This window comes from Vigna angularis, chromosome 2 (genome assembly GCF_016808095.1).
Source record: "Vigna angularis cultivar LongXiaoDou No.4 chromosome 2, ASM1680809v1, whole genome shotgun sequence".
Taxonomy (NCBI): Eukaryota; Viridiplantae; Streptophyta; class Magnoliopsida; order Fabales; family Fabaceae; genus Vigna; species Vigna angularis.
Window position 1 is genome coordinate 18,143,863 of NC_068971.1, and position 15,350 is coordinate 18,159,212.

Consider the following 15,350-nt stretch of genomic DNA (forward strand, 5'->3'; position numbering starts at 1 on the left):
GGAAGTAAGTATTACTGAGGATTTATCCATTGCATTAAGAAAGGAAAGAAGATCATTTGCTAAATATCCTATTTCTCGGTATGTTTGCACTAACAATCTCTCTGATAAGCACAGAAGTTTTATTGCTGCCATTGATGCCACAGAAATTCCTACCTCAATCTAGGAGGCCATGAAAATTGAACATTAGAATCAAGCCATGAAAGAAGAGATGAATGCATTAGAAAGAAATTCAACTTGGGAGATTGTTGATAAGCTAAGAGACAAGAAGGCAGTAGGATGTAGATGGATATTCACAGTGAAACATAAGGTAGATGGGACAATAGAAAGATATAAAGCTAGATTGGTGACAAAAGGATATACCCAAACATATGGGATTGACTATGAGGAGACATTTGCCCCATTGGCAAAGATTAATACAGTTCGAGTTATTCTCTCTTTGGCTGCCCATTTTGGATGGGACTTACACCAGCTAGATGTGAGGAATGTCTTTCTTCATGGAAATCTAGATGAGGAAGTGTACATGGAGATTCCCCTTTTGAAGTGAAAAATGAAAGAAACAAGGTATGCCTCCTGAAGAAAGCATTGTATGGTCTTAAGCAATCCCTTAGAGCATGGTTTGGAAGATTTACAAAAGCAATGGTTTCCTTGGGATACAGACAAAGCCAAGGAGATCATACTCTATTCATAAAGCACTCTTCTACCGGTAAACTCACTCTATTACTTGTCTATGTGGATGATATGATTATTGCAGGAGATGATGAAACAGAAAAATTGGCATTAAAAGATAAATTGGCAGCTCAGTTTGAAATGAAAGACCTAGGAAAACTCAAATATTTTCTTGGAATAGAGGTTGCCTACTCCAAGAACAAAATTTCCATCTCCCAAAGGAAATATGTACTTGATCTCCTCAAAGAAACAGGAAAGTTGGGATGTAGAACCTCAACAGTTCCTATAGAACAGAATCACAGAATTGGAAGTGAAGAAAGTGCTCCAATAGAGAAGGCCCAATATCAGAGATTGGTAGGAAAATTGATTTATCTATCACACACAAAACCAGACATTGCTTATGTTGTAAGTGTAGTGAGCCAATTTATGTATGATCCAAGAGAGAGACACATGCAAGCAGTTGACAAAATTCTCCAAAACTTGAAGTCAAGTCCAGCAAAAGGGGTTATTATTCAAAAGGGAAGACACATTGACTATGAAGATATATACTAATGCTGACTATACAACTTCTATTACTGACAGAAAATCTACTTCTGGGTATTGTGTATTTCTTGGAGATAGTCTGATAACATGGAGAAGCAAAAAGCAAGATAGAGTATCCCATTCTAGTGCATAAGCTGAATTTCGAGCCCTTGCTCAAGGAATGCGTGAAGGACTCTGGATGAAAATCATTTTGGATGATCTTAAAGTCAAAGTGAAGAACCCGGTGCAACTACATTGTGACAATAAGTCTGCTATGAGCATAGCCCATAATCCAGTACAACATGAAAGAACCAAACATATTGAAATTGACAGACATTTCATCAAAGATAATCTTGACAGAGGATTTGCGATTACAACTCATGTTCCTACAGAACTTCAAATAGCAGATATTTTTACAAAAGGGCTTCCTCCGGGTAGATTTCAAGATCTTGTAGGCAAGTTGGGAATGATTGATATTCATTTACCAACTTAAGGGGGAGTGTTGTAATTAGAGAAAATATCTTTAGAATCTTCCTAATTAGAGGAAATAGATATATAATCTTTTATTTTATTTTGTTTTCCTAGTTTCCCTATTTCTCTTTTTAGGAGAATTAGATTATTTCAAATAGAGGATATGAAAATGTATTTTTCATGATTGAGAATAATAAATCAATCTTATTTTCAACTACTACAATTCGAACAATTCTTACTCTTACTACTTCTTAATTCTGGCCATTGCATCAAATGGATGTGAAGAATGTCTTTCTTCACGGTGATCTCAAAGAAGAAATCTACATGAAACTTCCTTTAGGTATGCTTCCTTCTTCTTCTACTTATGTTTGCAAACTACGCCGCTCCTTGTATGGGCTTAAACAAGCTCCTCAGGCTTGGTTTGAGAAGTTTTGTACTACTCTACTTTAGTTCTCATTCATGTAGAGTCAATATGACTATTCTCTCTTCTTTCACAAGTCTCCCACTCGTATAGTTCTTCTTTTGGTTTATGTGGATGATCTCATCATCACAGGAACTGATCATGACTTAATGAAGAAATTACACATTAAGCTACATGCAACATTTCACATGAAAGATCTTGGACAACTCACCTATTTTTTAGGATTGGAGGTACATCATCAATCCAATGGAATATTTTTAAACCAACAAAAGTACATCTAAGATTTGATTCAATTGGAGGGATTAGATGGAACTATGTCAGTTGATACTCCTATGGAAGTCAATGTCAAATACCAGAAAAATGAAGGAGATGTTTGCCAAATCCCACTCTGTATCAGTGTTTGGTAGGACATCTTATCTACCTAACCACTACTAGACCTGACATTTTGTATGTTGTTCATCGGGTCAGCCAATTGATGTCTGATCCTCGTCATTTTCATTTTGTTGTTGTTCGCCGCATTATTTGATACCTTAAAGGATCACCTACACGTGGGTTATTCTTTCCCAAAGACTCATCTTTACAACTTGTGGCATACAGTGATGCTAATTGGGCAAGTTGTCTAGATACTCATCGATCTACTATAGATTGGTGTATGTTTCTTGGTGGTACCTTAATTTCTTGGAAATGTAAGAAGCAAAACCATGTTTATAAATCTTCTACTGAGATTGAATATCGTTCAATGTCATCTGCTTGTGATGAAGTTATGTGGTTATGTGGTCTTTTGGAGCAGCTTGGATTTTCTCAACCTAAATACATTTATTCATGTCGATAATATGAGTGCTATTTAGATTGTTGCAAATCCAGTGTTTCATGAACGTACCAAGCATATTGAAGTAGATTGCATTATATTCGGGAATCATTGACCAACATTGTCGTCTCTCTACCTTACATCTGCATTGATCTTCAAGTTGCTGATATATTTACCAAAACCTTGTCTCGACAGCATCATCAGCTTCTTGTTGGCAAATTGTTGCCAGATGACTTACCAACATCAATTTAAGAGGGGATGTTAAGTATTTGATTATGTATTTATTAGTCTTTATTAGATTATTATTTTCTACCTTTAATAGATTATTAATAGGATTTATTCACATTTACTCCCTCTAAATAGGAAATCTCCTATAATCCTTCCCCTTGCATATCTCTTGCAATCTTCAATATTAATGCAAAAATATTATATGTTGCCTATTTAAGAAAAGACGGTTGCATAATATAATTAAGCAATTCTAAGCAAAGAAATCTCTCATGCTCTCTTGTCTTGATATTTTGACAAGTATGTATGCAAGTTGTCCTTAAGTCGACACATATGGGTGCAAATCACGTCATTGTCAAGCTTATATTTGATATAATGTTTGTCCACAACAGTCCATTTTAAGATAAACAAACCTGTTGGGGGTTTACACAAAGATAGGACAATATGGTTTAGAGAGACTTTAGGGAAGGAAATGGGAAAGCTTTACCATTCAAGAGAATGCAGTGCATAGGCTATGCAAGGCATCAACACATATAGCCTCTTAATAGATTCTTGGGTTAAAATTAATTGAGCACAACTTTATAGACACTAATACGCAAGACCACTAAATCCATTTGACCATGAGATACAAGACAATACTATTTCCTATGTACATGTACTATTATCATTTCCGTGAAAAAACCTTTTACAGATGGTGAGCCACTATGAACAAGCCTCTAAGGCAAAATTTTCCCCAGTATGCAACTTTTACCATTGACTGTCATCATTAATTGCTTTTGATTTGGAACACTACATAAATGATTCTATCTTTAAAAGACGAAATGAGGTTTTAAACATCCATAGTTTCAGCTTCACTACTTAAAAACTTCATCCAAAAAATTTGTTGTCTTCTATAAGTTTCGATGTCCCCAATAAGATCATTCACACTAAAATGGATTAAAGTATAATATATTAATCTCTAAAAAGAGAGGAATGTAATTTAAGAAGTAGATGTGACGGCAGGTAATTTAATAATATACATAGGGAAGGCATTGTAATATTTCAAAATCATAATTTGATAATACCCCAACTACGAAACAGATTTCTCAAACAGTTTTCTTTATCCTATAAACCCAACTGAAATGAAAATTTTAAGCTACACCAAACACGCTTAAAAAAATGACGTGGTGGCTAAAAAACTGATATACACGTCAACTTAAATTAGACAATAGCACCACAAGCACATAAAGAGTGTTATCTGTGTTTGGTCTGTCAAATTCCCCTTTCAAATCAATTGGCACTAAGTGAAGTTGTCCACCAGATTTATAAGCCACACTCCAAGAGTTGAGGGAAGTGATGTGGAGTGGAACTTCCCAACTTTGTCGATCAAATTTCATCTTATGGACAATTATTGTTGAAAGTCCAACATCGACTAGAGATAAGATCAATTTATAGTATATAAGTGAATGCAAACCTCACTTTATAAGCTGGTTTTGTGAGGTCAAGTTAAGTTTAAAGTTCATCTTTAATATGGTATCAGAATCATGATTTAGAGCTTATTTTAGTGAAATTTATTGTTTGTCGAACGTATTGTTCCAGTTATATAGACTTTGACTTTGATACAGATTTCATCTTATAACTAATTGGTATTGTTGTAATTAGAGAAAAACTTACTAAGTATTTTTCTATAATTATTTAGGTATGAGGTGCCTAACTTAGGGGTGCCTAACATAGGAGGTGCCTAACTTAGAGGTGCCTAACTTAAGGAAGTGCCTAACTTTTACTCCTATAAATACATTAGTATGTTGTAATAATAGGTATTGAAATAAATTATAGTTCTACATGTTTATCAAGATGGTATCAGAGCTCCTGATCTTGGGAGCTCTGTTTCCGTTGCACTGATAAGCTACCAGCCACCAGCAACCACAGCTATCCAGCCACTACAACTGTAGTAGAAACTATTGGAATCACTGATAGGACAGAAAGGGACGCCTATCTACAGCAAACACAACATTGCAAATCGCTCCGGAGAAGACGTTGCCACACGCCGCCACGCACAACCAGACTTGCCGACGTCACAGAAGGAGTCGCCGGAGCCTCCTCATTCCGTTACAAGGGCCGGTGACAACCCATTTGGCTCAGATCGGAGTAAATCTGAGTTTTTGAAGTACTGCTCCATATTATCCTGTGTAGCCCACACTGTTTTCCGCTGCCCAGCACTGTTTTTCCGTTGTCCGACACCGTGTGCCGCTGTCCGGCACTGTTTGCCGCTGTCCAGGCGCTGTTTGCCGCTGTCCAAGCGCCGTTTGTCGCTGTCCAGGCGCCGTTTGCCGCTGTCCAGGCACCGTTTGTCGCTGTCCAGGCGCCGTTTGCCGCTGTCCGACACCGTTTTCCACTGTTTCGTCAGCAGATAGGGTCCCCAGATTGCATTCCCAAGGATGTCTGAGGTAAAATTTATTCCTTTGGGTCCTAAGATCTTCCAAATATGATAGGTGCCTATCGATTGGATGGGCGGAATTTCTTACAATGGAGCCAGTACATTCGAAGGATTCTCAAGGGTCGTTCAAGACTAGACCACATAGATGGTGGAGGACCAGAACCAGATGACTCAAACTTCCTAATGTGGGACAATGAAGATTCACTAATTATGACTTGGATGTGGCATTCCATGGTTCCTGAGATAAGTCGAAATTACATGTTTCATTCTTCTGCCAAGGAGATATGGGATGATTTACAAAATACTTTTTCATTAAAAAAGGATTTTGCTGCATGTTATGACATTGAAAGCAGGATATTTAATACAAAACAGGGCTCACTTTCTGTATCAGAATATCATGGAATTTTGAATGGTCTTTGGATTGAATTAGATCAATACCAAACAATAAAGATATGTAAGACAGATGCTGCCGCACATGCTGAAGTCGTGGAAAGAGGAAGAATCTTTAAGTTTCTCCATGGCCTAAATCAAGAGTATGACCCAATCAGGGTACAGATCTTAGGAAGAGAAAAATTATCTTCCTTATCAGAAGTATTTTTTATGGTAAGAGGAGAAGAAACTCGAAGAGCTGTCATGCTTGATGGGGGATCTCCAACACAGGCTCTGCCATGACAACCGGAAAGGGATTCCACAAAGGAACGAGCACTGGAGGAAAGTCATTTGAAAGAGGAAATCGTGGAGATTATTACACTGGAGGAAAGTCATTTGAAACAGGAAATCGTGGAGATTATTGTTCATTTTGTAGAAGATCTGGACATACCAAAGAAACATGCTTCAGACTCCATGGGAAAAGTAATGTTCTAGAGCGTATGAGGAATAACAAAGGGCCTACTCAAAAATGGGTAAATCACACTACCTCAGAACAGGAAGCCACCAATCAATCTAATGTTTCTCCACCACCAGATCTTGACATAAAAGCTTATAAGGAAGAACTCGATCGCTTGAAAGCAATGGTTGAATCAATGAGTAAGCCCTCTGGATCATGTACTCTGTCCATGAAAGGTAAGATTTGTCTCAATACTGTTGGTAATATGACTCAAGGTATTTGGATTCTTGATTCAGGCAACTGATCATATGACACCTTGTCGTGTGTCTTTCAACTCATATGATCAAAGCAGTAAAGAACAACTTATTACTGTTGCGAATGGTCAGGGTATACCTATACGTGGCTCTGGGAATATAGTTTTGGAATCATCCATTATATTAAAGGGCGTTTTACATGTTCCACAATTAGCCAATAATCTTATCTCTGTGCAAAAACTCACAAAGGATTTAAATTGTTCAGTAATATTTTTCTCCACTCATTGTGTTTTTCAGGATCTTGCCACGGGGAAGACGATTTTAACTGCTAAGGAGCAAAGTGGGTTGTATCTATTAGAGACTAATGACCAAAGCACAACAAATATTTTGAGTCTACAAGCTACATCTGAAACGTGGGCAAACTCTCAAATATGGCTTCATCATAAAAGGCTTGGGCATCCTTCATTTAACCTTATCAAGTCTTTATTTCCCCATTTGTTTACCAATGAGTCTGTTGAGTCTTTTAATTGTGATATTTGTCAATTATCAAAACATCATCGTGCATCTTATCCTATTAGTAATAAAAAGAGTACTTCTCCTTTTGATTTAATTCACACTGATGTTTGGGGACCAGTTGTTGCATCTATTTCTGGAGCAAAATGGTTTGTTACCTTTATTGACGATTGCACTCGTGTCACATGGACATACCTTATGAACAATAAATCTGAAGTTTTCCAAATCTTTGTTAAATTTTTTCATCTTGTCCAAAATCAATTTGGAAGAAATATCAAAAGAATTCGGTCTGATAATGGTACTGAATATGTTAATCATGAATTCCTCAATTTTTTCTCTCATAATGGTATTGTTCATGAACTTACATGTGTAAACACCCCTCAACAAAATGGGATTGCAGAGAGAAAGAATCGTCATCTCCTTGAAGTAACTAGAGCTCTTCTTTTTCAAATGTCTGTTCCAAAAATTTATTGGGGGGAAGCAGTGTTAACTGCCACATATCTCATCAATAGGTTACCTACCCGTGTCTTAAACGGCATTAGTCCTATAGAGTCTTTATTGTCTTTTGTTCCTTCTTCCCCTTTAATATCAAGTCTGCCTAGTAGAATTTTTGGATGTATTGCTTTTGTTCACTCTCATCACCCTAATCGTAGCAAATTAGATCCAAAAGCCCTTAAATGTATCTTTATAGGGTATCCTTCTAATAAAAAAGGGTACAAATGTTATCATCCTCAGAGTCGTCGCATCTTTATCAGCATGGATGTCACATTTCATGAAACACAATCCTTTTATGTCAGTTCACCACTTCAGGGGGAGAAAACACTTGAAATGGATGAACTCTCCTTCTTGTCATTACCAAGTCAGTCTTTGCAGGATGCCCAAGACCTGAGCAATGAAACTATCAGGATCCATAATAAGGATGAAGAAGAAGACAAATTTTTTGGTCAAAAATATGAAAGAAGAAAACAACCCACTTCGACTCTAGAGCAAGAAAAATTGTCTAATCCAGAGGTGAGAATCCCTGAAGACAACATCGAAGAGGTAAGTATTACTGATGACTTGCCCATTGCATTGAGAAAAGAAAGGAGATCATGTGCTAAATATCCCATTTCTCAACATGTTTGCACTAACAATCTCTCTGATAAACATAGAAGTTTTATTGCTGCCATTGATACAACAAAAATTCCTACCTCAATCCAAGAAGCCATGAAACTTGAACATTGGACTCAAGCCATGAAAGAAGAGATGAATGCATTAGAAAGAAATTCAACTTGGGAAATTGTTGACAAGCCAAGAGACAAGAAGGCAGTAAGATGTAGATGGCTATTCACAGTGAAACATAAGGCGGATGGAACAATAGAAAGATATAAAGCGAGACTGGTGGCAAAAGGCTATACTCAAACCTATGGGATTGACTATGAGGAGACATTTGCTCCTGTGGCAAAGATGAATACAGTTCGAGTTATTCTTGCTTTGGCGGCTCATTTTAGATGGGACTTACACCAGTTGGATGTAAAGAATGCCTTTCTTCATGGAGATCTGGAAGAGGAAGTTTACATGGATATTCCCCCAGGGTTTGAAGTGAAAAATGAACGAAACAAGGTTTGTCTCCTAAAGAAAGCATTGTATGGTCTTAAGCAATCCCCTAGAGCATGGTTTGGAAGATTTACAAAAGCAATGATTTCCTTGGGATACAAACAAAGCCAAGGAGACCACACTCTGTTCATAAAACATTCATCTACAGGTAAACTCACCCTATTGCTTGTCTATGTGGATGACATGATTATTGCAGGAGATGACGAAGCAGAAAAGTTGGCATTAAAAGAAAAACTGGCAGCTCAATTTGAAATGAAAGACCTAGGAAAACTTAAATACTTTCTTGGAATAGAGGTTGCTTACTCCAGGGAAGGAATATTCATCTCCCAAAGGAAATATGTACTTGATCTCCTCAAAGAAACGGGAAAATTGGGATGTCGAATTTCAACAATTCCTATAGAACAGAATCATAGAATTGGAAGTGAAGAAAGTGCTCCTGTAGAGAAGACCCAATATCAAAGATTGGTAGGAAAACTGATCTATCTATCACACACAAGACCAGACATTGCCTATGCAGTTAGTGTAGTAAGCCAATTCATGCATGATCCAAGAAATAGACACATGCAAGCAGTTGATAAAATTCTCCAGTACTTGAAGTCAAGTCTAGGGAAGGGATTGTTGTTTAAAAGGGAAGACACATTAGGTATGAAAATATATACTGATGCTGACTATGCAGGGTCTATTACTGATAGAAAATCTACTTCTGGGTATTGTATGTTTCTTGGAAATAGTCTGGTAACATGGAGGAGCAAAAAGCAAGACAGAGTATCTCGCTCTAGTGCAGAAGCTGAATTTCGAGCCCTTGCTCAAGGAATGTGTGAAGGACTTTGGATGAAAATCATTTTGGATGATCTTAAAATTAAGATAGACAATCTTGTGCAACTATACTGTGACAATAAGTCTGCCATAAGCATTGCTCATAATCCAGTACAACATGACAGGACAAAGCACATTGAGATTGACAGACACTTTATAAAAGATAATCTAGACAGAGGCTTTATGATTACAACTCATGTTCCAACAGGTCTTCAGCTAGCAGATATTTTTACAAAAGGGCTACCTCAGGGAAGATTTCAAGATCTTGTAAGCAAGTTGGGAATGATTGATATTCATTTACCAACTTGAGGGGGAGTGTTGTAATTAGAGAAAAACTTACTAAGTATTTTTCTATAATTATTTAGGTATGAGGTGCCTAACTTAGGGGTGCCTAACTTAGGGGTGCCTAACATAGGAGGTGCCTAACTTAGAGGTGCCTAACTTAAGGAGGTGCCTAACTTTTACTCCTATAAATACATTAGTATGTTGTAATAATAGGTATTGAAATAAATTATAGTTCTACATGTTTATCAAGAGGTATTAAGTGAAGTTGTCCAACATATATATATATATATATATCTACATATATATATATATATATATATATATATATATATATATATATATATATATATATATATATATATATATATATATATATATATAAGTCGCACTTCAAGGGTGGTTGGCACAAGAAGTAGTGGCTTGCAACCTTTAACCAAGTGGCTCAGTCAAATACTGAAAATGTTACTGTGTATTAAATAAACCATACTGTAAGAAGAATACCACATTGTGTGCGTTCAAGGTCCGTGACGATGTTAGTCATTGCTTTCGGTATTGAATAATCTATACTAATACCATGGTTAAGAAAAAAGAAAACTGCGTCGGATAAATGAGAGATTGTTAAGTAACCATATGATCATTTCTTACTCATTTTTATAAACATTTATAACTAATAATTTAGAAATCAAAAGCCATCCCATTACTCAGTCAAACTCCTCAATCTAATTTCAAACAGACCCTCAGACATCGAATGGAATATCATCAAATATTATAAAGAAAATAAAAATCAATATACTCAAGAATTGTAAAATCAATAAAAAAAAAATAGTCAGTCCACCCTTCAAAATGGCCATCCTCGTGCTAATTCAACCAGACGAACATATATTATTTATAGCGTATGGAACTTATTTCAAATTGGCTACTATGTGAAAGCGCAGAGAAATAATATTAAAACCGAGCTATGAGAATTAACTCGTACCTCTCCAGCGGCAACAAAGTGCCCATCTCGTGACAAAGCTACGCAGCTCAAAGGCTTTGGCATTCTATTAGACACCATGAGGTGTGACTGAGAGCCCAAATTCATGTCATATATCACCACCACGGAACCTGCCAAATAAGCACATTTGGAGCTCAAGGCATTTGAAGCTAACCCATTGCTATTCTTTGTTGTCAACCCAATCACCTCCTCCAAAACCAGCTGAAAGGGGCGAAAGTTACAAATATCAGGAACACTGAGAGTCGCGATTGTGCATTGGTTATGAGAAGGAAAAAGAAATCACGGTCCAATATACAAATTATGCACCAAAATTTAACTTAACTCGCCGTTTGTAACTCAAATTGTTACGGAAACAAACAGAGTTAAGGTTTATTTTCCTAAAAAACAAGATGCATATCACTCAAAAAAGTTCAAACATAAGGAGCCCCCAAGAGCAATAACGCGTTGATTTAGGGAACAAAACACTACTTAATACCACGCACTACACAAATTTACCATGAATCATATTTTGTTAGTTTAAGTGGCCAAGAATTACATTCTCTTTGAACAAGGTCCCATTTTTCAGACTTTTACGCAAAACAAAAAACACAACCATTGAGCCGAAAAAACTTTTCCTTCCACGGCTTCTAGTTTAATTTTATCGACAAACAAACAATTCTTAGGGTTTATAGTTCATAATTCAAAAGGCACATTGTTACGTAACACCCAGAAGAGCCATTGCAAGTGAATTGGGCTTCAAATTCACAACTTATTATTCATAATCACGCAAATTAACAGTGAAATTTTGCTCAACAAACAGCTTCTAGCTCGACTTCAAAAATGCATAGGCTTAATAGGTTGGAAAATGAAAAAAAAAAAAATTGAACTTCGTTTTGAAACTGAATCAATAAAATGAAACCTTTGAGACTGGGTCGGGTTTGTTGAGTTTGCGAGTGGCCTTCATTGTCTCTGGAGAACGTTGGAATCCTCAGAGCATCTTCAGTTTCACGAAGCTCTCATTGCATGCTATCATTCAATTTTGAGTGATAAATGGAGACTGGGAAGAGAGAGAAGCGGGAATTTTGTACAAACTAGTTTGAAACCGTACGTACTCACGGAACGCTTCTCTTTTTTTTTCGTTTTTTCTGTATTTTTTAATAAAATAATATAATTATTATTTATATTAAATAAATAAGTTTTAAATATGTATATTTAATTGCTATATTACATATAATAAATAGATGTAATAAGGTTAATAATTTAAATAAATAGTTAAATAATTATATTACTATATTGTAATATACTGAATGTATTTTTATAGGTAGATTTTTTAATATTAACATGTATAATAATAATTAAATTGATGCATTAAGGAATTATTTTAGATAATGTTTAAAGAAATGAATAGCTTAAATGAATATTTGATATAATTAAATGTTATTAAAATGTAATAGTTATCATACGTTGAATATAATATTGTTGTGGCGAAGAATGTAATTATTATAATAAATATAAATGGTAAAACAATGAAAATGTAAGTTATTGTTATAAATAAGAAGTTTAAATTTAGTATGTAAAGGCATAAATTTAAAATGTTACAATCAATAAAAATGTCTCATTTTTTTCAATTACATTTATATTATTAATAATTAATTGTTATTAATGCTTTGCTTGGATTTGAAAATATTAAAAAAAATTAATAGATGAAATTGTAAGATAAATAAATTATTTCTGCAGTAAAAATTATTATTACTATTATTGTTAATATTATTAATATGTTATTATTAATATAAATGTATTTATATTATTAATTCCTTTATTATTATTATTTTATAAATTTATTTTTATTATTATTATTATTATTATTAATTTTACTATTATTATGATGTAAATTAATTTAAATGTATATTTTTGAAATTCAATTTAGAGTTAATTTTATTTAATATAAACTATATTTACATATTTATTTAAGACGTCAAGTTACATTTTGTCATGTAATATAATTCATGTAAGTAACTTTATATAATTAAAATAAAAAAAACATAAATAAAACAAAATTTACAATTAAAATAATTACTATAACACATTAAAAATAAATTATTGATACGTTAACAAAATTATTTATTTACAAATCCCGTATATTAAAGGGTTTACATCTTCACTTTGATAAAAAAAAAAACAACTTTAGAAGTAGTTCAACCTTTGTCCATTTTGATTGTCTCTTGCTAAACCTTCTTGGTTAATGTTGTCCAGCTTGCATTTCTTTGTGACAATGGATCATTATTAAAATTAGAGAAGAACTATTATACAAATTTGTTAATTTGGATCGTGATTTGTTGTTCGTAATAACTAGTAATATACAACATAGAACAATATCACTTTGTTTATTGGTTTAATTATATAGTCTCTAGTGGCTTCTCAAAATTACATTTGAAAAATTAATCAAGTCCTCTATATTAGTTTTGTACTAACAAAGTTAAAGATAATATTAGGTGTTAGTTGGTAGTTTTTTATATTTTTTTAAATTATTTTATATTTATTATTAAAAAAAATTGTCACATGTCAAACTCATAGTATCAGTAGTAATGAGACACAATGCTAGATATTATTACATTAGTCTCAATTTGATTCTTTTATTTCTATTTTGTCTTAATTTAGTCCAATTTTTTTTAAAAATTAAACAATTTTATCTCTTTCATTTAAATTTGTAAATAAATATTTACACATATTTTATTAAAATTAATATTTTTATTAAATATTTTTTAAAATATTAAGTTTATTTATATTTATATTTAGTTAATTATATAAATGTTAATTATATTCTTTAAAAATACATAACTCCTGTTGATTTTTTAAATTATGTGATTTAGTGAACAAATTATTGACCCAAAAATTCACTTTTTTTAAATAAAAAGTTGGAAAAAATTTATGTGAAAACTATTTTTAGATGTTGTTTATTGTTCATGATCTTCTACATTAATTAAAATTTTCACGCAATTTTCTTTAATGTTTATTTTAAAAAACGAAATTAGTTCAGAATGTTTTTAACATGTATATTTAAAAAACATAATTAACATTTATATAATTAACTAAATATAAATATAAATAATCTTAATATTATTAAAAATATTTAATAAAAATATCAATTGTAATAAAAATATTTGTATAATATTTATATATAAATTAAATTTTGTTTGAATTTGGAAAAGAAAAAAATTGTTTAATTTAAAAAAAAAACAAAATAAAATTACAAAAATCAAAACAAGACTAATGCAATGACACATAAGATAATAGTGACACATGACAATGCTAGTGTCACGTCACACTCTCAATGCAATGTGGCACAATATTAATTTAATATGTGACAATTTTTTATTTTTTTTAAAATTAAAATAATTAAAAAATATTTAAAAAAAAATACGTGACACCCTCTTTAACCATGTGAGTATGGAACTAACATGAAGGACTTGATTACTTATATTTTTCACAATTAGGAACCTAATTGAAACAAACAAAAGTAAAAAATCCATTTGAGTCACTAGAAATCAAGACCAATTATATAATTAAACCTTATTTATTTAAAAAAGTATAATGAAATTAATTATCTATGAACACTTATAATAGAACTCTTAGTACCAACACCTAAATCACATATTGCAAAATTAATCTCATAACAAAATTAGAACATGAAGTTGAGATTATAATTTTTAAATATATATATATATATATATATATATATATATATATATATATATATATATATATATATATATATACACGGTCTTCAAAAGATAAAGATATATTGAAAGATATTTACATATGAAATTAGTAAAAAAAAATAAAATTAAACTTAAAATAAAATTCAAACATGTTATGAAATCTCATCTTTGTACAAAATTACAACGTAAATCTAAAGTTAAATTTATTAAATAAAAGCACATGGAATATAGACATCTTAAAAAGTAAATCTAATGACAAGTGATAGCTTATGGAATGAGAAGAAAATGAAATCGAGCTTAAAACATTTTAAACAGAAGTAACATGTCTCAGCTCATAAAACTTTATTTATACTTATAAACTATGGATTTTTTATTTAAGTAGACTATTAGGAGAAATGATCATCAAAGAATACACAGGAACTCTAAGATTATACATGCAATCAAATAATCTTCTCACATGCATGAACGAAGCTCAAATTAAGAAAAGAATAGAAATTAACTTACTCTTTTTAAAAAATAGATTAATGAAGTTGAAGATATCATCGCCGAGATTACCTAGGTATTTTCTGATCGTCAAAGAGATGACTCAGAAGTTAGAAAGTTTAGAGAGAAGAGAGAGCAAGTCTAGAAAAAAATTTATAAAAAGATGATACGTGTTTAGATTATGAGACGTATTTAAAAAAAAAATATTTATATTATCGAACTTTTAACATTGAAATAATGTAGTCTCATTAATTTAAAACATGTATCAACTCTAATACTTTATTTTCTATAGGATTTTCACAAAATTTTCTCCAATTTTTTATTTAAAAAATAAATTTCACCTCATTAATTTGTTC

At 32.6% G+C, this 15,350-nt stretch overlaps 1 protein-coding gene across 1 annotated transcript in view; it reads right to left on the reverse strand.

The window, feature by feature from the left end:
- Positions 1-11,834, reverse strand: part of LOC108329194 (uncharacterized) — a 45,923-nt gene extending 34,089 nt beyond the window's left edge. The window contains exons 1-2 of the mRNA XM_017563289.1: positions 11,712-11,834; positions 10,796-11,014 (exon numbers count right to left, since the gene is read on the reverse strand). Coding sequence (XP_017418778.1) covers positions 10,796-11,014; positions 11,712-11,756 — 264 coding nt within the window. The 5' untranslated portion in view covers positions 11,757-11,834. The remainder of the gene's footprint in view (positions 1-10,795; positions 11,015-11,711) is intronic.
- Positions 11,835-15,350: the final 3,516 nt, after the last annotated feature.